At 46.0% G+C, this 25,122-nt stretch overlaps 1 protein-coding gene across 4 annotated transcripts in view; it reads left to right on the forward strand.

Moving 5' to 3' along the window:
- Window positions 1-203: 203 nt before the first annotated feature.
- The window catches only part of MBTD1 (mbt domain containing 1), a 527,258-nt gene continuing 502,339 nt past the window's right edge, over window positions 204-25,122 (forward strand). For 2 of the 4 annotated variants that reach the window (XM_069200036.1, XM_069200037.1), the window contains exon 1: window positions 204-392. In XM_069200036.1, the coding sequence (XP_069056137.1) occupies window positions 372-392 (21 nt within the window). In that variant the 5' untranslated portion in view covers window positions 204-371. The remainder of the gene's footprint in view (window positions 393-25,122) is intronic. The other 2 variants (XM_069200040.1, XM_069200039.1) reach the window with 1 other exon arrangement.

Here is a 25,122-nt window from a genome sequence, read left to right on the forward strand (position 1 = left end):
AACAACCTGATTCAATATGGCCTCCAGTTGTCCACCATATGAGGCGGGTATTGTTTGTTTTTTTTTTTTTTTTTACGTGAGTGAAAGTCCTCATTCGTTCCTGTTTTTTTTTTTTTTTTTTTTTTTTAAAGGCCGTGCCGCATAAACTACGTGTTTGACGGCGCTTAGAATTGACGTTCTCCATTTCCCACCAACCAGAAGCCAGTGTTTCGCGCAAGCGTCGTGAAGAGCACAATAATCGTGTTGTTATGTTTTGAAGCAGATCTGGGGTTTATTTTCTTTTTTGTTGGTTGGTGCTAACAGGGCTACTATTTTAATTAACATTTCCGTGTAACTCCGTGAAGCCTGCACATGTTCTGCATGAAGGTCTGATGGAAAGAGCCAAGGATTTGGTGAGTAATATTGGTATTATGCTGGGGTAGCTGGGTCTACCACCCCTTTGTTGTTTTTGTCTGATTGATTCGCCCAAAGGTGACAGGACAGTTCCCCAAACTGTGCTCCTAATGCTTATGTTTGAATATGCTTGAAACTAGTGTCCAGATGTTTGTTATTGCTGGTGTATAGCAACAGTTTCTAGATGCTTAATTATGTACGCACGATAGCATGTCAAGTTTTTTTTGTTCAAATCTAGCATTCAGTGTAGATATATTTTGAAAAGGTGACAAACTACTGGAAAGGTTTTAAATAGCATAGTAAACGTATTTCCTTGATGTCTATTCCATTCCATTAGGAGTATAATTGTGACATAGTAATTAATTATCTTTTGTATGCCTGTTAACATGTGGGCGTGTTTGTTCAGTAATAGTGCAAGTGCTGTGTTTGCGTATGTGGTATGTTAAGGGTGGGAGGTTTCTAGTGGTAACGACTGCAAGCTCGGATGCAGCGGAGCTTTCCTCTTGTTCTCATTAAATTTTTTGGTGCGAACGACTGAGATCAGCGGTTGAAACGTATCATGAGAGTGATTCGCCACCGTTTGCAGAGGCAGATGCCTGACTAAAAAGTACTCTGTAAATATGTTGTTGGTTTTTCACCTATAAGTAACTGCTAATTAAATGTCTGTTCTAACTACGCACTCAATTGAGAAACATATTTGTATTTGATTTGTTACGCATACATTGTTTACATGCAAACACGTTTTAATCGGTGGTCAAATAATGTTTCACTTTATCAGTGTATTTCGGGGTGAGATATCTTCCTAGTGAAGATACCCGTGATTAACTATTAACACACAGCTCTCTGTAGTAAGTGCATTAACCCACAGCTTTGCCTCTGTGCTTGGAATCTGTAGCCAGAATCTGTAGCTATGTCTTATCTGGATACCCCACTGAACTCTCTTACTGAGATTGGAATTTGTAGCCTGCAGGATATGCGTTTACCCACCTCAGTTTTCTGAGTGGGCTAACAATCTGAGCCGCTGTCTTCCTTTGGGTCGCCGCAGCCGTATGGTAGGGGTAGACAAACGTGTTGCTAAAGGATAGAGGAGTGTACGGGATCGCTGACGAGTCTCTAGAGCTCTACCTAATTAAGACATTGTATTTGAAGGGGTTTCGGGAGCTAGAGATTTAAAGTCACCTTCTAAATCTTACCTATAACAACACTACTGGAAGAGGAGGAGATGATGGGTGTAAACTGAAGCTGGTAAGTGGAAAGTGTCAGGTCTCGGGTTCATTAACATTCATATAGTATCTTTGCCAGACTGAGGGAGTTGAGGGCAAAACGAGAAATACGGGAACCTTTGATTATACAGGGCATGTTGCAGCATAAAATAGAGGCAAAATAGGATAATAGTATACATGCTACATCGACTTCGAAGGGCAAAGAAGTTTGTCATCAAACTGGAACCGTTTTTAGCCTTAACTCAGGGTCTGTTTGTTATTAGAAACAATATCCTAAGAAAAACATGCAATGGCAAAGCCAGCAGGCGTGACTTTAACATCTTTAAACATGCTACCATGGGCATGCCCAAATGCAGTTTGCGTGCGTTGGCATACTAAGCCATATCTTTTTGCTTTGCTATTGCTTATTTTTGTATATTTATTGGGTTAAACCAATTACACTATGTGCTCTATAGTGAAGGGTGTAACTCAGTGAGGCGAGAGACTGACGTAGATAACCAGGGGCTCAGATTTTAGCAAGGTGGACCCATCTTTATTACCTGTTCGTGTACTCTCTCTATAGTTTGATTTTAAAATTAATACCAATAAGTTGTATAACAATGTAGCTTATCTTCCAACTCCCCAAAAGCCCTTCAGTTTGTGATGTGTAATACAGCATCTTGTCTTTCCTTTTCTAGCTGGTTTTGTATATTGGATATGTAACTCACTGGAAAAATGTGTTTGTGTTTATCCTGCAGACACAGAGCTCATTAATTCCAACTAGTTTGAGTACAAGCAGGACTTTGTTTTAGGCTTTCCTTACTCTTATTTTGATTTATTTGATCACTTGTTATTTGGAGGTATTTTCTCTCTGCATTGCTACTCCATTTATAGACACCGATTGATTTTAATGAGATATCCCTGCAGCACTGGGAAGCCTGTCACTGTAACTTCACTTTGGGACTGTGAGACTCCTAATCACAGGTGGTAGAGATGAGGCAAATTGCACACATAAGGAGGGCTTAATTGTTAATCAAGAAGACCAGTGCATCAAGGTGCACAGTAATGAAAAAGTACTACCTACCTTTTATTCATGCATAAAATATAGCTCCCAGATACAAGGTAGATGCTGCTTATGGCCTGTCGATGTTCTGTGACACCCAGAGGGGCCCTTGTGGAGCTTCCTTCCTCTTAACTGTACAGCAGAGGAGACCCCTCCATACCACCCACTTTGACCGTCTGATTGAGAGGAAGCCACTCCAAGAGTAGAGAAAAACTGTCTGATCAGTTTATTATCTGGATTGTGCATCAGCACCAACAGAACGTTAAAGATTGTATTGGAATGGGAGGACTGTTGACCAGGGAAGCAGAGAGCTGAGTGGATGTTAAGCTGCTCTTCCTCCTGTGAAAAAACTCTTATGCTTCACCCTTGTTTGTGTGTGCTTTACCACACAAATTGTGACAAGTGAGGAAGAAGAGCAGTGCACAACAGTTCTTGGCAACGTTCTTCACCTGCAAAGTATGTTTTCCCTTCAGTATTGGCTGCATTCCTTGGAGTGTCGTTCTTTTATGTTTTTCTCTTCAACTGACTTATCCGCCTGTGGCTGAAATAGCTACATTTTAGCTGCGGTACCTGGCCTGGGTGTGGAGCAGAATTGCTTGCAGGGTCTTCAGCTTATGTGCAGAATACGTTGTTTTGTGATTGGTGCGCACTCCCACAGGCATATTAAGCTTAATCAGAAACTCATTCTTGAACCATAATGCTTTGTGGTGACTTTTCTGCTGTGAACAGGTTGGCCATTTTGGATTGTGTATTTCGGGCTTTCTGCCGGTTTCTTTTTCTTTTTCAACGGCCATCTTGCATTGGAAGCCTGGTAACTTTTTTTTTTTTTTTTTTGTACCTTCTTTAAGAAGTATTTTATTGTCTATCTTCAGTATACTATTTATGCATTTTTTTTTTTTTCAACGATGTGCTCATTTGAACTGTGTTGCATGGTCCCAGGTCTGATTGCCATTTTGGATTGGGATAAGTTTCTGAAGTGCCAAGGATATTTCCTTCTAGTTTTTTGTCTATTTAATTTTAAAACCATTGCAATCATTGTAGCTTCACCTCCTTTTTAGCAGTCTTTCGGGAACCACAAATGGAATGGGAATTGTGGCATCCCATGTTTTTGGCTTGTGTAGAAGTATTTGAAGGAGAAGATTGTTTAGCTCAGGAGGAATAAGATTGAAGGAATTTAAGAATTTGCCTCTTTTGAATAGAGAAGGAGATATGAACATCGTTGATGATCAGCTAACAACAACAACACTGCATTAAAAGAATGAGCATTCGTTTTGGAGGGAAAATTGATACAACAGTGGAAAGATATACATTTTATTCCTTTTGTTCAAAAAGAAAAGTCAGTTGAAGACTATGGACCTCATTACAAACCTGGTGGTCGGTGATAAAGCAACAGTAACACCGCCAACAGACCGGCGGTAAAAAAAAAATGGAATCATGACCACTGCGGAAGCCACCAATACAAACAGTCACTTTAACACACCAACTGCTACGGCGGTAGCAACAAACACTGCAGAGGTAATTGCCAACAGCCAGGCGGAAGACAATGTACCGCTCACTACATTACAACATGCCTTTCCGCCACCTTTTCTGGGACGGTACCAACGCCATCAAAAGCACAGCGGAAACAGTACTCTGAAGGGAAACGACTCACCTCTCGACACTCACTCACGAAGATGCTTAGCGTCTTATTTTGATGCTTGAGGGCACTCCTACTACACTACTGACACTTTTTTCGTCCTCATTGACCGACTTCTCTGGAACAGTGTACTCTTCATTTATAGGTACCTTCTCATGTACCAGGAACACAAACGCTGGCGAAGACGATCACGGTGAGTACTGCACCTAGCACACAAGGGAGGGTGGTGGAAAAAGGGTGACACACACACACGCAACACCCCCACCCCCAACACCATATACACAAACAGATGCAACAACATCACATATACACTCGTAGCCCTCAGGAATAACGCATGGACAAAAGGAATGGAGTAAAATGAGTGTAACAGTACAGTGTTAGAAAAATACGTACTTAAATCAATAAACAGTATGTACAATATATACAAAAGGAGGGACAATGCCCACTCCAAAATGTCCGTGGCCCACTGGGCCAAAACACATAGGCCAAGGCCACACTTGACTCCTGCCTCAATACGGAGAGAACACTGCAGGGGCATCAGGTCAAAAACACACAGGCACCTCAGGGGGACAGGGAATGGGGGGGGAGGGGCACCTCAGCTGGAAGATGGTACAACGCCACTGGCCTGGACAGGGCTCCATGCCCACTGCTTGGTCCTGGGGAGTGCAAGACCACAGTCTCTAGTTGGGTGGTTTGCCCGCTTCTTGGTCCTGGGGAGTGCAAGGCCACAGTCTCTCTAGTGGGTGGTTTGCCACCCACTGCCTGGTCCTGGGGAGTGCAAAGCCACAGTCTCTCAAGTGGGTGGTTTGTCCACTGCTTGGTCCTGGGGAGTGCAAGGCCACAGTCTCTCTAGTGGGTGGTTTGCCCACTGCTTGGTCCTGGGGAGTGCAAAGTCACAGTCTTTCTAGTGGATGTTTTTTTCCACTGGTGGTGGAGGGGGCCTTGTGCCCAGTGTGCTTCATCCTGGCAAGGAGGGGCTGAGTGGATGCCTTCTTCCACTGGTTCTGGAGGGGGCCTTTTGCCCAATATGCTTCATCCTGGCGAGGAGGGGCTGAGTGGATGCCTTCTTACACTGCTTCTGGAGGGGGCCCTGTCCCCAGTGTGCTTCATCCTGGATGGGGCAAGGTCACAGTCTGTCACCTGTGTGTCACACCAACAGGTGTTGCAGGGGCCGGGACGCACTGCAGCCCATGTAGTCACCACTACACACTGCTCGCCGGCGGTGACGGCGGATCAGTGGATGCAGGTGGCGGTGCTGTCCGTGGTGGTGGTAGCCTCCAGGCCTTCACCTACAGCCTTGGACTGCTGCTCTTGCCAGTGGTGCTGCTGGCCGCGGTGCATTTGGCGGTGCTAGCCGCAGTGCAGGTGGCGGTGCTGGCAGTGGTGGTGGTAGCCTCCAGGCCTTCACCTCCAGCCGTGGTCGGCTGCCCACTGGGGCTGCTTCGGCTGGCAGTGGTGCTACTGGCGGCGGTGCTGGACGAGGTGCATGTGGCAGTGCTGGCCGCGGTCCAGGTGGCGGTGCTGCCAGTGGGGGTGGTAGCCTCCAGGCCTTCACCTGCAGCCTCGGACGGTTGAAGTGCCATGGCTGGTGTTGTGTGCCCCTTCCTGCCCTTGGCAGATGGTGGTGCCTCCTTGCTTCTGCCAGCTGGTGTTTTTTTTTTTTTTTTTCTTCTTGGCCTTGGCAGGTGGTGCTGGCACACTGGCTTGGCTGACGGGTGCCTCCTTCGAGCCTCTCACACCTGCAGTTGCTGCAGAAACCACAGTGGCCGTGGACTGGGTGGCTGAGGTGCTGGGCTGTGTTCTGGCCACCCTGGCCCAAGGTGAATGACGGGGGCGGGGGAGGGAGATAGGTCAGTGTTGGCAAGGAAAAGCTTCTTAGGGACAGTGGGGCGGGAGGAGGGTGAAGGTTTGGTGTCAGTCTGCTGTGTTTGGGAGCATGGGCTGGATGGTGTTGAGGTGGATGGCTGTTGGGTGTCTGTGTGCTTGCGTTTGTGTAGTTTGGAAGGAGGAGGCACAGACACAGTGGGAGAGGACACAGGGGATGTGTGCATGGATGTTGGGGTGGTAACTTCCAGTGAGGGGCGTGTAGTGGTAGACGTGCTGGTGATGGAGGCAGTGGATGAGGATGTTGTGCATGCAGGTGTGAGTGGAGACGCTGCTTGGAGGGAGGTGGACAACGAGAAGAAGAGGGACACAGTGGAGGCAGTGGATGTTGGTGTGTCTGCATGTGGATGGTGCTGATGTGAGTGTGAGATTAAGTGTGGTGCTTGTGTTTGCCTAAGCCACTTCTGTGTTTTGATTTGGGTGATTGCTGGTCTGAAGGTGTGCTTGGGGTAGGCTGGGGTTGAGGGGAATGGGACTGGGTAGAGGAAGCTGGAGGGGGGGAGGCTAGAGACAGGAACAATGGCTGCCATCTGTGCGTAGGCCATAGCCTGGAATGCTCTCTGTTGGGCCGCCACACCAGAGTGAATGCCCTCCAAGTATGCATTTGTTTGTTACAAATGCCCTGCTACACCCTGGATGGCATTCAGTATGGTTGACTGCCCATCAGAGAGGGATCTCAGGAGGTCAATAGCCTCCTCACTGAGGGCGGCAGGGCTGACTGGGGCAGGGCCTGAGGTGCCTGGGACGAAGGAGTTGCCCACCCTCCTAGGTGAGCGTGCACAGGAAACACGCTGAGGGGCTGCTGGGAGGGTGGTGCTGGTACGGGGGTGGCGGCTGTAGTTGGGGTGGGCACAGAGGTGTCCGCCAGGGAGCTTCCATCGGAGGAGGTGTCTCTGTCGGTAGTGTCCCCTCCTGTCTCCATCATGGTGCTCCCCTCCCCCTCCGTCCCACTGGCGTCCTCACAGTCGGTGGATTCGGCCTCCAGGCCCATGTGGGATGCAGCTCCCTCCGTCGCCCGTGCCTCTGCTCCTCCGCCAGATGATGCTAATGCACACAAGGACAGGGTTACAAAACAAAAAGGGGGGGGGGAGACCGAGTATACACTTGGTCAATGCCAGCAACAACACTACCGTTGGCGTACACAACTCACAGGTAACAGCACTAGGCCATGCACTACCAGTTACAAGGCTAGTCACCAGCCCATGGGGTACAATGCCTAACGCCAATAGCTGCACACCTGAAACCCACAGGACCCTGCACAGTAGTAGATGCCCACTAGCATTATTGGGGTTGAAGTGCATCTGAGATTGACCATCATGCAACATATCCTGCCATGTTGGCTCTGGCCTAGGGGCACTCACAGTCCACATCCCCCACCCAGGTAATACCTTAACGCGCAGAAAGTAATGAATCAGAATCTGTACTCACCCCTTTGTTGCCTCTGTGATGCCTTCAAGCGCCCATCGAACTCCGGTTAGGCCACAGACAGGATGCAGAACATCAGGGGGGGGCAGGGTACGATGGGCACCCCTTCCTCGTCTTCCTTGACAGCGGTGCATGTCCTTCCACCGTTTGCGGCAGTGGGTGCTCCGCCTGTCAAAGACCCCCAGGGTCTGCACCTCATTGGCCACCTCACTCCACCAACCTAACCGACAACCTCGGCCTCAAGCAACTCGTCCCCTCACCCACCCACTCCGCAGGCCACACACTCGATACCATCTTCCCAGCCAGCAACCACGTCTCCTTCAGCCACACCACGAACTCAGCTGGACAGACCACCGCTGCATCCACTTCTCCTGCCAGAAACCAGTCACTCACCACAAACGCACACAAGCCCCCTGACGCAACTGGAGCAAAATGTCAACGGATCAACTGATTTCCACCCTTGCCCCACCCACTGGGACCCCGGACCCCAACACAGCCGCCACCAAACTTCATTGCTGGATAGAAGACTGCACCAACACCCTCGCACCGCTCCAAAAAAAAAACAAACACTCCCCACAGAATCAAGGCCAGCTGGTTCACCCCAGAGCTACAAGAATCCAAACGGCTATGCCGCAGACTGGCAAAAACCTGGCACACCAAACCTAGCAACTCCAACCACATCGCCTTCAAGGATGCCATTCGCAAACATCACCAACTGATCCGCACCACCAAAAGGACTCACTTCAAAAAATGCATTTACACCAACTCCCACAACAGTAAGGAGCTCTTCTGCATCATCTAAGAGCTCTCCACTCCCAGGACCTGCTCCAACGAACCCCCGCCTTCGCAGGAGCTCTGCAACTCACTCGCAACCCATTTCCATCGAAAGATAGAAGAAATCCACTACAGCTTCAACCCCCAGACCCACCAGCTTACTACAAACACCCACGAACCCAACGCCCCATGCAACACCCACCTCCTTCACACCTGGACCCCCGCCAGCATAGAAGACACCACCAACACCATGGCCTCCATCCACTCCGGATTTCCTTCTGACCCCTGCCCACACTATATCTTCAATAAAGCCAACATCATCATCGCCCCCTACCTCTGCAACACCATCAACGGCTCCTTCGAGTCAGCCACCTTCCCAGAAACAGGGGTGTGGAATTTATTAAAATATCTACTTGTCCAGGGGACAGGTTGCTTCTCAAATCTACTTGTCCTATAAAATGATCTTCTTGTCCCTTTGGTGCCATGTAGTGTGGCGACAAGTTATGGCAGCAATTAATAGCCTCTCTGATTATGCCAGGGCTACTACCATAGTAGGGCTTGAATATTTGGAGTTTCAATCCCTACTGTAGCAATTTCCTTATTTTGCCACCTTTCTGCAGATCTGCATACTGGGGCTGGAGGAAGCAGTAAGCAATAGTTCCAGGGCTGGAATGCCTTTGAGTCTGCAAACCTACTAACCTGCATGTTTTAAAGATTTTTACCAGCTTCTCTCTAATATTTTCCCATAATAAGAAAGGTTGGACATTTACTCCTAACAATGGCAGAATTAGAACTTCTTCCAGGGTTGGGAAGAAAGTGGCTGGAGGGAAAATGAACTTGCAAATGCTCAATAGATTTTCACATGAGCAAATCTACACATCGTATTTACCCATGCTAAAATACAGTTCACAAATATTTTATAGGGGTATGACATATACCATGGGTGCACTTTTGTGACTTTCTTTAAGAATTTGGGGCCACAAGTAGGTAGGTTCAGATTTGTGACCTGCAAATTGCGAGTCGCAAATCCGAATGTAGTATGGTGTCCTTGACACCATCTGTTATTCGCAAGGGCTTCGCAAATGCCCACATCATGAATAATCATGAGGTGGGTCGCAATTTGCGACCCCCTCGCGAATGGTGGCCTGCTGGAGACAGCAGACCACCATGTCTGTGACTGCTTTTCAATAAAGCAGGTTTTTTTGGGTTTTTTTGTAATGCAGCCCGTTTTCCTTAAAGGAAAACGAGATGCATAACAAAAATGAAACGTTTTAGTTTCATTTTTTCAGAGCAGGCAGTGGTCCACAGGACCACTGCCTGCTCTGAAAAAATGTTTACAGTGACATTCACAATGGGGGAAGGGGTCCCATTGGGATCCCTTCCCTTTTGCGAAAGTGTTAGCACCCATTTGAAATGGGTGCAAACTGCGATTAGTTTGCGCCCGCGGTCACAAAACAATCCTACATTGCACTGCGAGTTGCAATTAGGAAGGGAACACCCCTTACTAATTGCGAGTCGCAAACCCGTTTTGTGATTCGGTAACCAGGTTACTGAATCGCAAAACTGGGTTTGTGCATCGCAATGTGCTTTTTGCACGTCGCAAACAGCGAAAGTCGCTGTTTGCGACATGCAAAAAGCTACCTACATGTGGGTCTTGGTCCCTAATTAGGTCTGGTGTTAACAAAGACATTTTGTTTTCATTAAACTTCTATTTCTCTCTCTTTCGGCTGGCTTTACTGTGAGTGATCGCATTCTGCTCTTCCACAAGGAGCATATTTCCACACAAAGTAGTTTTGTTCAGTGTCAGGAACTACAGTGGCAATCAGTGACGTAACGAAACTGGAGGGTGCCCCTTTGCAAAGAACATGGAGGAGCCCCCTCTCCAGACTCACTCAGGGCAGGTGCTGTGCAGAAGGGCCCCCCTGGAGGGCGGCTGCAGGGCCTTTGTTATGCCGCTGGTGGCAACGTGTGCTTTAAGAGTTCAAAAACTTTTTGTGGGGGTTTTGCCAATGTTTGTTACAATGTTGAGGGCCTGGTAGCTCCCACAACAATAAAGTGTTACAAAAGCCATGTCAAAACATGACACGCATTGATGAAACTAAAAGACTTATAAAAATATGTCAGATCAATTGGCTTTGTCAGTGTTTGTTTATTTTCATGCTTCCCATAATCGTGTTGAAAATGGTTACACTGATTTTCCATTAGTAATATTTTTGGGAAATACTAGCATGCATCAACACATTTTACTAAATGACACTTCATTTGCATATAATCAGAGAGCATTCTGGGAGCATTATACTTAGCCTCTTAGCCTAAACTTTTCAAACATGTGTGTACACGTTTTTTTTTTTTGTACTGGAACCAACGTCAGTAGTGAAGTGTGACCTTAAAACATTTATTTACAGCACGCACCCTAATAATGAAGGCTTTCAAATAATGAACCATAAATACAAGTTCGAACAGCATTATCTTTTGGAAACACATTACCTCAGCTGCAGAGAGTTCCACTCTTTGTAAACAGGCAGCCAAAGGGTTTGTGCTGCAGGGGGTTGGGCCTATTTGTCCCAAGGACAAAGTAAACATAAAAACTTGTTGCCCTTGACCCCAAACAAAATGTCCCGGGCGTCGGGCTATAGGAATTCCACATCCCTGCAGAAAGTTGTAAGCACGCAGAAGTCAATGCCCAGCTAAAAAAGCCTAAGTCTGACCCAGACGACCCCAAGAACTACCAGCCGATCTCCCTCCTCCCTTTCCCAGCCAAGGTCATCCAAAAAATCGTAAACTGCCAATTATCCCGGTTCCTGGAAGACATCAAGGCACTCGACCTCCCAATCCGGATTCCGCAAAAACCACAGCACTGAGACCACACTCATTGGTGCCACAGACGACATCAGGACCATGCTCGACTAAGGTGAAACAGCAGCACTCATCCTCCTGGACCTCTCCGCCGCCTTTGACAAGGTATGTCATCACACTCTCTGCACACTCCTTCACAGCGCTGGAATCCGGGACAAGGCACTCGATTAGATCTCGTCATTTCTCGCAGGCAGAACCCAGAGAGTCCACCTTCCACCGTTCCGGTCAGAAGCCTCCAGACTCATCTCCGGCGTCCTCCAAGGATCATCGCTCAGCCCCACTCTTAAACGGCTACACGGCCCCACTCTCCACCATCGCACAAACCCACCACATCAACATAGTTACCTACACAGATGATACGTAGCTCATCCTATCCCTCACGAAAGACCCTTCAACGGCAAAGAACAACCTCCACAACGGACTTCTCACCATCGCCAGCTGGATGGAATCTAGCCGCCTCAAGTTGAACACCCGGCAAGGCAGAAATCCTCATGTTTGGCACCAACCCCTCAGCATGGAACAACTCCTGGTGGCTCACCTCCCTGGGATCCGCACCCTCACCCACCACACACGCACACAACTTGGGATTCATCCTGGACTCCACACTCCGCATGACTCAGGAGGTCAACGCCATCTCCTCTTCCTGCTACAACACTCTCTGCATGCTCCGTAAAATCTTCAAATGGATTCCTGTCGAAACCAGGAAAACCATCACCCACGCATTGGTCAGCAGCTGATTGGACTATGGAAATGCCCTATATGCAGGAACAACAACCAAACTCCAAACAAAGCTGCAAAGAATCCAGAACGCATCTGCCCGCCTCATTCTTGACATTCCACGCCGCAACCAGATCTCCCCCCACCTCAGAGACCTACACTGGCTACCAGTACCAAAGAGGATCACCTTCAAACTCCTCGTCCACGCACACAAGGCCCTCCACAATACAGGTCAAGCCTACCTCAACGACAGACTCACCTTCCACACCCCCACCCGCAATCTTCGCTCCACCAGCCTTGCCCTCGCCTCCGTCCCTCGCATCCGCCACACCACCGCCGGAGGAAGATCCTTCCCGCACCTAGCCGCCAAGACCTGGAACTCCCTCCCACTCCACCTTTGCCAGACCCAGAACCTCCTGACATTCAGGAAATGCCTCAAGACATGGCTCTTCGACCAGTAGCTCCCCCCCCCCTCCCCAGCGCCTTGAGACCCTAACAGGTGAGTAGTGCGCTTCATAAATTCCTTGATTGATTGATTGTATGGCGATGGCACGCCAAATACCGTTTTTCTGATGGGCGCTGACCTGCAGAAAAAAGACAGCAGAAAAGGTATTAGTCCAGTTGTACTACTCATGGCCCAACATTCCCCCCCCCAACCCCCTTACGCACATACATTGCCCACCATACATGCAGTACTCTGTCAAGGATCCCTCAGACTCCCCCCATACACAAGGCTTACACACACAACAATCCATACATTCATGGCCCACGCATCATTCTCAGTGTACTGACCTGTTTGTCTGGAGGACCATAAAGTAAAGTATACTGGGGTAGGACCCCACCCACCAGTCTCTCCAACTCCTCCGAAGTGAAGGCAGTGGCCCTTTCCCCAGACACTCTAGCCATTGTCGCTTCCAGACACGGGTCACAGCAGCACTTGCAGTGTAGGTCCTTTCCTGTTGAAGGTCGGGTAGCAAGTGAGTGCACAGATAGAAAATGGCGGTCATGTATGTGGCGGTGCGTATCACCACCGGCTTACATCGTCATTGCCTCCTGGAACCCATAGGGCCCAATGATAACCAATGTGGTGTTGCATGGCGGTCATTGACCGCCGACCGCAGCAGCGTAGAACGCCAGCAGAATTACCTCTTTTCCACTTGTCCCTCCTCACAGGTCAGGCAGACACCATTTCAGGGGGGCACAGGCCATGGCACCTAACTGTGTCACAGTAGACATTGGCACATTAACTGACTTTTTTTGTTTTCATACTGATTCTGTAAAGGAAAAAATGCATATTAATGTTGGAATATGTGTGGATATGACCTTCTGCTCACCGTTTTTCACCCTAGAGTTTAATCACTGAGGATGAATAGGAGATGGAGACATCCCCCGTGTACAGTCCCCTGGTGGATCTGGCAACAATGGAGGACAGGCACATTATCCTCACCTACAGACTTGATAGGGCCACAATCCCAGAACTGTGTGCCCAATTGGAGCCAGACCTGATCTCAGCTATCCGCCACCTCACAGGTATCCCCCGTCTAGTGCAGGTCCTGTCAGTGCTCCATTTCCTGGCAAGTGGTTTCTTCCAAGCGACAGTGGCTATGGCATCAGGTATGTCACAGCCTTTGTTCTCAAACCTGCTGACCAGAGTGCTATCTGCCCTGCTGAAACACATACGCAGCTACATCGTATTCCCCCAGGTGGAGGATTTGGCCACAGTGAAGACTGACTTCTATGCACTGGGACATATCCCCAACATCATTGGTGCCATTGATGGTACACATATTGCATTTGCCCCCCCTGGAGAAATGAGCAAGTGTTCAGAAATAGAAAAAGCTTTCACTCTCTGAATGTGCAGATGGTGTGTTTGGCTGACCAGTATGTCTCCCATGTCCATGCCAAGTATCCTGGCTCTGTGCATGATGCCTATATCCTGAGGAATAGCAGCATCCCATATGTGATGTCTCAACACCAGAGGCACCGGGTATGGCTAATAGGTGAGCCCGTGGTCCCCACCCAGTTGATGTCGGTATGTTGGGGTGGGGTTGGCCCAAAGGGTGAGTGTGTGGCTAACCGGTATCCCTCGATATTTGCAGATGACTCTGGTTACCCCAACCTCTCATGGCTACTGACCACAGTGAGGAATGCCAGGACAAGGGCAGAGGAATGTTACAATGAGGCACACTGGCGAACAAGGAGGATCATTGAGCGAACCTTTGGTCTCCTGAATGCCAGATTCTGGTGCCTCCATCTGAATGGTGGATCCCTGTACTACTCACCCAAGAAGGTGTGCCAGTCATCATTGCACGTTGCACAACCTGGCCTTGAAACACCAGGTGCCTTTTCTGCAGGAGGATGAGCCTGGGGATGGTGGTGTGGCAGTGGTGGAGCCTGTGGACAGTGACGAGGAGTCAGAGGAAGAAGATGTGGACAACAGAACCACACTAATTCAACAGTGCTTCTAGTGACACACAGGTAAGACACTAACTTCACCTTCTATTGCAGTTTTGTGTTGGACATTGAACATGGGAGCCTGTATTCCCCATTTCTTTGGCCACTTACTGTACCCTTTGGCATCTCTATTTTCAGATCTCTATGCCCCACTCTGGCTCCTGGTGTGTTTACTGCTGCCCACTATAGGTCATAGCTCTGTAAATATTACAGTACATTTGAATTGCAATGTTTACAGTTTGTGTAACTAATACATTTGTCAAACAATTGACAGACTCCATATTTGATTTTGTTCCAAGGGTGTTTATTTAGTTGCTAATAAGTGGAGGGGGTATTGCAATGGGTTGGGTTGCTGATGGAGGAAGGTCGAGGGTAGAGCCCAGTCTATTTGTATCACAGGTGCATTGTCCAAGGGGGCATAGGAAGGGGCGCAATGGCAGTTCAAGGTGGACAGGGTGACAGAGTGGGACACAAGGGTGACAATCAGGAGAGTCTTATTTCCTGGTGGGGGTCTTGGCAATGTTCTCTGGCTTCTGCCTGGATCGCAGGGACTGTTTGCATGGTGGTTCTCCTTCTGCAGGGGGTGGGGTGCTGGTGGCCTGTTCCTGTGGCGGGGCCTCCTGACCACTAGCATAGGCAGAGGCGGAGGGCTGTTCTTTGGTTTGGCTAGTTTCAGGGGCCTGTTGGTGTGCCACTGCCTCCCTCATGGTGTTGTCCATTTCTGCCAGCACCCCTGCAATGGTGACCAGGGTGGTGTGGATATCCCTCAGGTCCTCCCTGATCCCCAGGTACTGTCCCTCCTGCAGCTGCTGGGTCTCCTGCAACTTGGCCAGTATCTGGCCCATGGTCTCCTGGGAATGGTGGTATGGTCCCAGGATGTTGGTGAGTGCCTCGTGGAGAATCGGTTCCCTTGGCCTGTCCTCCTCCTGTCGCACAGCAGTCCTCCCAGCTTCCCTGTTGTCCTGTGCCTCTGTCCCCTGAACCGTGTGCCAACTGCCACTGACCCCAGGTCCCTGATCGTCCTGTGTTTGTGGGGTGTCCTGGGGTCCCTGTAGTGGTGGACATATTGCTGATTGACGTGTCCAGGGGCAGGAAGGATAGGCCCGATGGGTGTGTGCTGTGGCAGTGTTTTCTGAGGGGGGGGGAGTCTCTGTGGTGGGTTGGGACTGTGCCTGGGTAACCGACTGTCCAGTGGTCCCTGATGGGCCAGGTTGGTCATCGTGATCCAGGCGTGCAGAGTTGCTGTGATCACGGTGGGCATCTTCTGGGGGGACTGGATGTGGCTGGCACCTCCTCTACGGTGACGTTGGTTGGGGCTGTCCTGTGGGGATGTAAATGCAGTGTTATTGTTTCTGCGTGTGCCATCTTGTGCATGGATATGTTTCCCTCTATGGTTATTAGCAAGGCACCTTTGGGTTGTGTGAGTTGTGATTGGTTTGGCTAAGTGATTGTTACTAGTGTGCATGCTGTGGTGATGGGTGTCCATGCAGGTCTATGATGGGGGTCCATGCATTGGTGTTGCATGCAGGGCTTGGTATTGGGATGAGTGGGTTGTGATGGTGGGGTATATGTGAGGTGGTGGAGTAATGGGGGTGAGGGTAGGAGTAGGAGTTTGTGATGGCATGCAGGTGGGGGGGGTGATAGTAATAGAGATTTGACTTACCAGAGTCCAGTCCTCCTGCTACTCCAGTGAGGCCCTCAGGATGCATGATTGCCAAGACTTGCTCCTCCCATGTTGTTATTTTTGGGGGAGGAGCTGGGGGTCCACCGCCAGTTCTCTGTACAGCTATCTGGTGTCTTGCAACCACGGAACACACCTTCCCCGTAGGTCGTTCCACCTTTTTCTGATGTCATCCCTTGTTCTGGGGTGATGTCCCACGGCGTTGACCCTGTCCACGACTCAATGCCATAGCTCCATCTTCCTTGCAATAGATGTCTGCTGCACCTGTGATCCGAATAGCTGTGGCTCTGCCCGGATGATTTCCTCCACCATGACCCTTAGCTCCTCCTCTGGGAATCTGGGGTGTCTTTGTGGTGCCATGGGTGTAGTGTGAGTGATGTGTGAGGGTGTGTGCTGTGAGGTGTGTGGATGGTGTGTGGGTGATGGTGTTTTGTGGCTCAGATTCAGTGGGTGCTCCTGGATTGTCTCTCCCTCACTTGCCAAAATCTTTAGGTTGTAAAGGGTTGTGGGTAGTGTGGGTGTGTGTTTTATATTGGTGTGGTGTGTGTATGTATGTCAGGTGTGTGTATTTTGAATTGTCCAATGGGGTGGTGTTTTGTTAGTGTTTGTGTATTTTGAGCGTGGTGGTGTGTACCACCAAATGGTTTAACGCGGTTGAGTGACCGTTGCTGTGATTTGTGAGTCATGATGCCGTGGGCGTAGTTCTGTTGGCGTAACGGTGTGGGTTTTGGTACTGACAGTTTATTACTGACCTTTGGGCTGGCGGACTTGTGTTTGTGTCTGTATAATGGTGGATTTCTATGTGTGGGTCATTATACGGGTAGCGGTATACCGCCACTGTCGCTGTGTGTTGGCAGCAGTCAGCATGGCGGTAAGCGGCACTTACCGCCAATGTTGTAATGAGGGCCTATGTTTCCATTTTATGGACATTAGCTGGGTCATGTGAACCTGAAGTTATTACTTATGAGCAAATGTTTAGGGACCAAATAATGATGAAGGACAAAGGTAAGAAAATTTAAGACGGGCTATATGGGCAGGAATAGAATCTTCATTACATGTGATCATAAAGATCGCCACAGGGATTAAAGAATCTCAGAAGTTTTTTAATTAAATTAGGAGCCAGAACATAATTGCTAGATACTAGTTCACAAGTTATTGTGTTGAAAAATATAATTTATTTTAAGAGCAAGAAAAACACACAATGTAGAAGTAATGAAAGAAACAGTGGAATCAGTTGTTTTAGATGATGTGTTCCATATCATGTGGGGAATTAAAAGAATAAATCAATTCATAAAATCAGAAGTATTTTTTTTGCATCAGTATTGATAAGTGCCATTTACATTTTTATTATTACTGTTCAAAGCAATCACATCAATAATCTCCTTACCTTTATTTCTGTTGAATCTTCATTTAAATGAAGTTTGATTTGAAGTAGTCAATAAATTAAGAAATAACTGTTACCAGCCACCAATGAAAGGTTTTAGCCGAACTCCTATCTGTTATGTAATGAAATGGGTGTTTAACTCATTTAATGTGTTGTATCCTTCCCTGGCCACGGAATATGTGTTATTAGAGCTATGCACATAGTATCTGAAATTTTCTGACAGTCTTGTCGTAATATGAATAGAACACTACAGGTATGATATCTAAAAATCTTTGTAGGAGTCCAGTGGGAATTTGTTATCTCACCATTTTCTTCGTCTCTCTCAGTCAGTTGTAGAAGGCATCAGTTCATTGTAGGGTACTGCAGATCATTCCTAAAGGTATCAAACTCAATGTGTGTTGGCTCCACTACACTTCAAAAACATCTGCAAGAGACAATGCTCATCTTTGTACTATGTATCAATTGACCAAGCTAGGTTTTTCAGGAATAGTAAAAGTGAAAATTACAATAGGTACTCTTTAACGTTTTAAAAAAAACAAAGGAAAACTATTAACACACTGTTAATCCCCCAGACTTTTACCTTCACCCTTCCTGTTTTTGCTGAATAGTTTTTTTGTTAGCCTTCATACTCTGTGCACTTTACTACTGCTAACCAGTGCTAAAGTCCTTGTGCTCACTCCCTAAAATGTGGTAAAATTGGCTTTAACCTGATTGGCATATTTAGTTTACTTGTAAATCTGTAGTAAATGAATAACATAAATGTAATGTTGCTAGTGGGCCTGCATGGTTATTGTGCCACCCATTTAAGTATCCCCTTAAAACATGTCCCAGGTCTGCCACTGCAGCCTGAATGCAGTTTTAAACTGCCAATTCGACTTGACATTATAACCCTTTGCCCAGTCTTAAAAATTCCCGAAATTGCACATAAGTCACCCCTAAGTAGCCCATAGCTCAGGATGCATTTCAGTTAAAAGGTTGGACATGTACTTTTAAGATTTACATGCTCTGGTAGTGAAAAACTCCTAAATTCAATTGTCACAAATGTGAGGCCTGCTGTCGGGTCTGCAAACCCAGATATGCCCCACTAAAAAACTTCTGAGTTGATAATTTGCCTTTGCAGGGACCAATGCTTTTTTACAGAGACCAATGCTTGTTTGTAGAGACCAGTGCTTTTTTGGGAACCCATGTTGCACAAGCCTTCAGCATCCCTATGGCTCAGACTGGGTGTGGATCTCTATGACTCAGACTGGGTGTGGCTGGATGTAGCAGGTATTTATACAATACCTGGCCTGAGTGAATTGCTTGCTGTACAGTTCACCGGCTGCAGAGAAGGAATCTCTGCGCCTCTGATTTTGATCTTCATGTTCTGGTCTGTCCAGCATCTTGGAGGCTGCTTCTGGAAGAAGAGACCAAGGCAATTAACCCTTAAAAAGGTGGCAACGCGCTGCACGTGATTTAAGAACATTTATTGCTAAAACTTGATACTTGCTGACTTGAAACTTGATAAGCGAATGCTCCAGGGTGCAATGTGCCTAAAAGGGCACATATTTGGGTTTTAAGGTAATTGGGATGTTCACCGCTTGTCATGCTAAATACGCTTATTGTAGTTGCTTTCACTATACCACCGAAAGGAGGTTCTATTGAACATTTATTATTAAAATGATATACTTTGAATATGTGTATTATCGCAGAGTTTAGTGAGGCATTACTATTGTGGTTTGCATTATGTCAAATTGTTGTTGGTGATGCAGAACATTCTGTGTCTGGCGCTCGAACAAAGTTGTCGTGCTCAAAATTACGCTGTGAAGCAACAGTGATAAGCTGGTTGTTCATGAAGTTGAACCCTGTTGATTAAACCTATGTTTTCATAGTAATACAATGAGAACCATATTCCTTGATATTAACTCAGAGTTTTTTCTTATTATTGTTGCCTATGTAAATGTCTTTGAGTCAAGTGAGTTGGCATCTTGGGAAATCTCATCAAGGTGAAACATGCACAATATCCACTGAACGTCAAGGAGCATCTAGGTAGGCTTAAATGAGGTGATGAGGGGCTAATCTGAGATCACAGTGGGAGTAGTTATAGACAGTATAGGAGTTTCAAGGCTCTTATTTAATTACAGGTAATCCACATAGTTTCTGAAAATTCCTAGAATGAGGGAGAGCCATCAAAAGCGGGAAAGGGGATACCAACAGGTACATCTAGCTTGTACATCATAGTTTAACAGTAGAGTATAAATGGGTTATGATGTATTAGTTATTTGATTGATGTGCAATTTATCATAGGAAAGACTGGCTCTTCAAGAACCATCACTAGGCATCTGGATCCTGCCCTGCGACTCCATTGTCTCTCTCCTTCTCTCATCCATCCCCTTTCCCCCGGGACATTGCGGTGTCTATTATGTGTATTTAATTGGGAGGCACGCAATGTTTTCGTAAAATTTGGGAACAAGCAGCTTGGTCAACATTGTGTCGCTGTGGGACAGGTTATTGCTTGACACCTACGTCTTTCATAGGATAACATTGAGTTTCCTTATTACATTTAATAAGTGCTAACTTTTGATTGGGACCAGGTGAGCATTTTATGTTTGGTGCCTGAGAAATTCTAATTTAAACCCCCTCCCTTAACGGCAAAGTCTGATTTTAAGTTAAAAGTTTGAAAATGTCACTTTCTGAAAGTTATGGAACACTTTTTCTGAAATTATTTAACCAATGCACAAATTTAGTCCTTAATGATCAAGAAATGTAATTAACTTCACCATGTATCATATACATAATACATTTTCAATCTTTATTTGAACTCATTTAGCATAGCCAATCATAAACATTGGATGACACAGCCAAAGGTGTTATTAGCTTGTTTAACCCACACTTAATTCAGAAATCCAAAGTCATTGCTTATACAAACAAAACAATTGTTTAACAGTGCATAATGTTTATAAAATATACCAGTCCACATTCTTAAACAGTAAGAGTTCTGTGTTGTATCCAAATTGTCCATACTCATAGTATGTAGCATGTACAGGGGTTGTATCAACTAATTAATTGTACCAAGACATGGCACCTTATTTTAGAATAAGGACTTTAAGAGCGAGTTCTCACTTGCTAGGGTTCATTTTGCATTAAAAAAAAAAATCAAGATTCTCAGGATTGAATTATAAGTAGCCATGACTGGTCCTAGAGGATTACTGAAATATAACAGAAAATAAGACATCATCTTATTATGAGGATCCCATTCAAAAGCTGATATCTACCCCCTCTCCTTTTACCTCACTTACATTATGTTCTACTGCGCAACAATAAAATGAAGTTAAGATAGTAACATGACTCATAAAAAAGCAAATAAGAACAGAGCTCAACAGTTATTTTTTACTAGAGAATCTTAAACCATACACAATTCATTGGGGCCTACAGGTGTTCAGCATTCCAGTAATCTGCATATAGGACCAGGACTACCATCAAGGATTCAGTGTAATTGGAAATAAATGTAGTTGTGAATGTATTGTTCTGTCTTTTGAAACAGCCCAGTGACTCTGTCAAAAACAATTGGATGAGATTCTGTTACTAGAACAGGTTATTAAAGACAACCAGACAGTATCTAAAGCTAAAACACTACTGGAAAAAGTTTGAAAACGAAATAAAATACAAGGATTTCACCATCAATAACAAAAGCACCACATTTGAAAGTGATAACATTTGTCATTTAATTTGGAAACTGTTTATTCTTATCTAAAGGAATATTTGTACATTAGACCGGATTCTAGAAGGGCACTTCCTGACTATTAAGCAAGATCCAAACAAAGATTTATCACTTTCTTAGAAACTTCCTCTTCAGAATCCCCAGTTAAGTGTGATCCTGGTGAAGGGTCATCCCACCAGAATTTTAACACTAAAAAACATACTACTTATTCAGCGGAGGCCAACAAAGAAGCTGAGGGAGACACAGACCGGACACTCAGACATGGAAAATGTGCACAAGATGCCAGTTCTGCCAAAATCAATGAAGATATATGTCCATTGTCAACCTGTCCTGAAGTTTCACCACTGAGGAGGTAGCTATACTTGAAAAGGGATTGTCCTTTCTCCCCACACGACACACAGATTTTGTATGTCTAAAAACTAATTCTCTTGAATTATTTCAGAAGGTCCGTTTTGAAAGCATTTTTCACGATCCATGAATACCATGAGGCCTGTTCAATAGATAAACCTTCTCCCCACCTCCAAACACTATCCCAAAGGAAGTGTCAGTTTTTGAACAGTCAGTATTTTCCGCCATCTGTCAACTAGAACTCCAAAAAATTAAACCATTGAAATCCAGTAATGTAAATTCTTCCGAAGATGCATAAAGATGGGGGGAAAACCCCCCACATAAATACACCGGGGCAACCGAACCTCTCCAGGTGTGACTCAGCACTTGAATGTATCTCAACGTACGTTCACACCTTCTTAAAGCCTTTCATAAATGAAGCACCATCATATCTGCTGGACACAATGGATTTCATCAATAAAACAGAAGGATTTAAATTTGATACCAGTACACAGTGGGGTTTCACATTTGACGTATTCTCCCTTTTCTCGCTTATTTCCTAAGATTATGGCCTGCAAGTATTCAGTTTTAGCAGCGCTCACATATGCAATAAAATGAGCTTGGCATTTACCAGGAGTAGTGTTGTAAGGCGGTGTTAGGTTCGGAAGGAATTCACTCCAGTAGATTTGCTGATCTTGTAGTGAAATGTCAATGCCAGAAAGTACATGCCAGAGAGATTGGGTGCTTCACAAGTTAGCAACTGGCCATGCGAGAACATGCAGGCCTGGAATCTGCTGCAATGTCAGGGTTATATAGTGTCCTTGTGTTTAAACTAGCTCTGAGCCATCTATGCCAGATTTTCAATGACAGAGCTCTGGATAGACAAATAGTCCTAAATCAGAAATCCCAAATAAGTACAGCAACTTGCTTGTTTTTTGGTCGAGCCTATCGGACAGCACATGTGTCTGGTTGAAAACAACTTATTGTCAGTTTAACAAGAAAGTATAGTAGCGTAAAGCCCACCCATTTGTTACTATTGGTTACTTTATTGTAAGTCACATTTGTTTGCTTCTTATTCATTGGCTTACTTTGTTTCTTTGGTTGACCCTCTCATGGTACATAGCCTGTACTTGTAATTTTCCACTACTCACTTTTAGGGAACTATTTTTTTTTTCTTTTTTGCTTAAGCACACCAAGAGAGTGCATGTGTTTAGGAAATCCACCTTTTCTGCGTGGCCATCATAGACTTCACCTTTTGCCGGACCCTATATTTTTGCTGACTTTAGAACTCTGTGCACTTTAACCTTGCTAACCAATGATAAAGTTCCTGTGCTTGCCCTTGAAACATGGTGGAAATTGCAAATTTCTAGTTGGTATATTAATCTTGCCTATAAGTCCCTAGTATATGGCACAAAGTGCACTCAGGGTCTAGAAGTTAAATGCCATGAGTGTACTGCAACACCTATTATGCCATCTACTATAGTGACAGTACAAACATGGCAAGCCAGTGATTATCATTTGAAAAGGTGTGAGTGAGGTGTGAAATTTCTCCCAGGATCTACAGAGTAGGTATTTGGCAGGTTGATAACGCTGAACTGAGAATAGCAGTATTTGACGCTGATGCAAAAAGGATGACCACACCCTGCTTAAAGTGTCAAATATTGTTTGACAGGTCTGCTGTGGTTTACATATAGCACTTGGGGTGCACGTGAAAGGAAGACAACTGGATGCCAAGACAGTTCTTGTGTATCCACTATCTGGTTGCTGGAAAACCCTGGTTTTGCCTGGGAACTTTTCCAAAATAGTTAGATTGCATCCAGCAGTCATTTTCACCCACTAGATAGGTCGACTTGTAAATGTGGCACCTTCAGACACCCGATTCAGGACATTCCTGGACCTGAGGAGGAACAGAAGTTGACTGGACCTGCTGTCAATGACCTGTGAGGAGCACTAAAGTAGTGGACCTTCTTCCTCTTGTACCTTTTGGCTGTTGGAAATGGCCCTTTCTGCAGGGTTTTCCCTGTCTTTTTGCGCCTGACCTCCTGTTTTGATCCTGTGCTGATTTTCGTTTTTGCTGGCTTTAGGACTCTGGGCACTTAACCGCTACTGTCCAATGTTAAAGTGCAAGTGCTCTCTGTCTAAATGGTACTGGTGATTGGTTTATCCATGATTGGCAAATTTATTTTACTAGTAAGTCCCTAGTATAGTGCACCATGTGTGCCCAGGGCCTGTAAATCAAATGCTCCTAGTGGGCCTGCAGCACTGATTGTGCCACCCGCATGAATAGCCCTGTAAACATGTCTCAAACCTGCCACTGCAGTGTCTCTGTGTGCAGATTTAAACTGCTATGTCAACTTGGCAAGTGCAACCACTTGCCAGGCCCAAGCTGTAACTTTTTCTAATGTAAGTCACCCCTCAGGGCAGAGTACAGTGTATTTAAAAGGTAAGACATATACCGGTGTGTTTTACTTGTCCTGATAGTGAAATACTTCTAAATTCGGTTTTTATATTGCAATGACTATCTTTCCCATAGATTAACATAGGATTGCCTTGAAATATCTTAAGTGTCATTTTCCATTGGGAGTAGACAGGGATATGAAGTTTGCGGAGGTCTCTAAACTCACAATCTAAAAATACATCTTTGGTGAAGTTGTTTTTTAAATTGTAAGTTTCAAAATGTCACTTTAAGAAAATTGGCATTTTCTTGCTTAACCATTCTGTGCCTCTGCCTGTCTGCATAATATACGTCTGGGTCAGGATGACAGTTGGGTTGTTTGTGAATCTACTCTAGACAGTCACACAAAGGGAGCTGAGGTGTGCCATACATATAAGAATATGTACAAGTACACTGTTCCAATTAAAGAAAAAGAAGCTAATTCTGCAGGAGCGAGAGCCCTCAAGCATCACATTGGATGACTGGCTTCATCATCGGGAAAGCTCCTCGTCAGGCTAGTGCTGCAATGCCTAATGGGCTCCCCTGAAGGGGGGCTCTTAACCGTATTGCTCTAAGTGTAGCACAAGAAACCAGGTCCTGTAGTGTAACTACCTAAATCGAAATACCTGAGCAATATGGAGAGAAAAATAAAAATAAAATTGGTTACCCATCTTAGATCTACATCATAAATTTAATCAGTTACCATAAGTAGGGGACCAAGGTTAAAATCACAGGGAGAGTAAAGGTGAGTACAATGCTCACTTACTCTGTACAAAAACACGAGAGGACCAGATAGGTTCTAGGGCCTCGGATCGTGGGTCTACATGTTTTGCGTCTATTGGTCCAGTCGGATCCGTTGATGCTTCATCAGGACCAATACTCAAAGAAAACACCTTCTCCAAACAATAATCTAATACCAACCCTTTTGGGGGGAGGTTAGAAACAAAAGGCAGTCACTTACATTGAGGCTACCTGCTACGTAAAAAAAAAAAAAAGGGGGTCGCCCATTCCCAGTTTCAGGATAGGGTTTCAAAGGTAACACGTCAGGAAAACGGGACAACCTCTTAGTTGAGCCGTAACTGTAGGCCGATTCACCTACCCTCCTGACAGCGTCCCTGTGCCATACATATCCTAATGGGTCTTCCTGGGCTAGAGTGGTGGAAGATGCTGACACTTGCACCTGAATAGGGCT

The sequence above is a fragment of the Pleurodeles waltl genome, chromosome 7, assembly GCF_031143425.1.
Source record: "Pleurodeles waltl isolate 20211129_DDA chromosome 7, aPleWal1.hap1.20221129, whole genome shotgun sequence".
Classification (NCBI taxonomy): Eukaryota; Metazoa; Chordata; class Amphibia; order Caudata; family Salamandridae; genus Pleurodeles; species Pleurodeles waltl.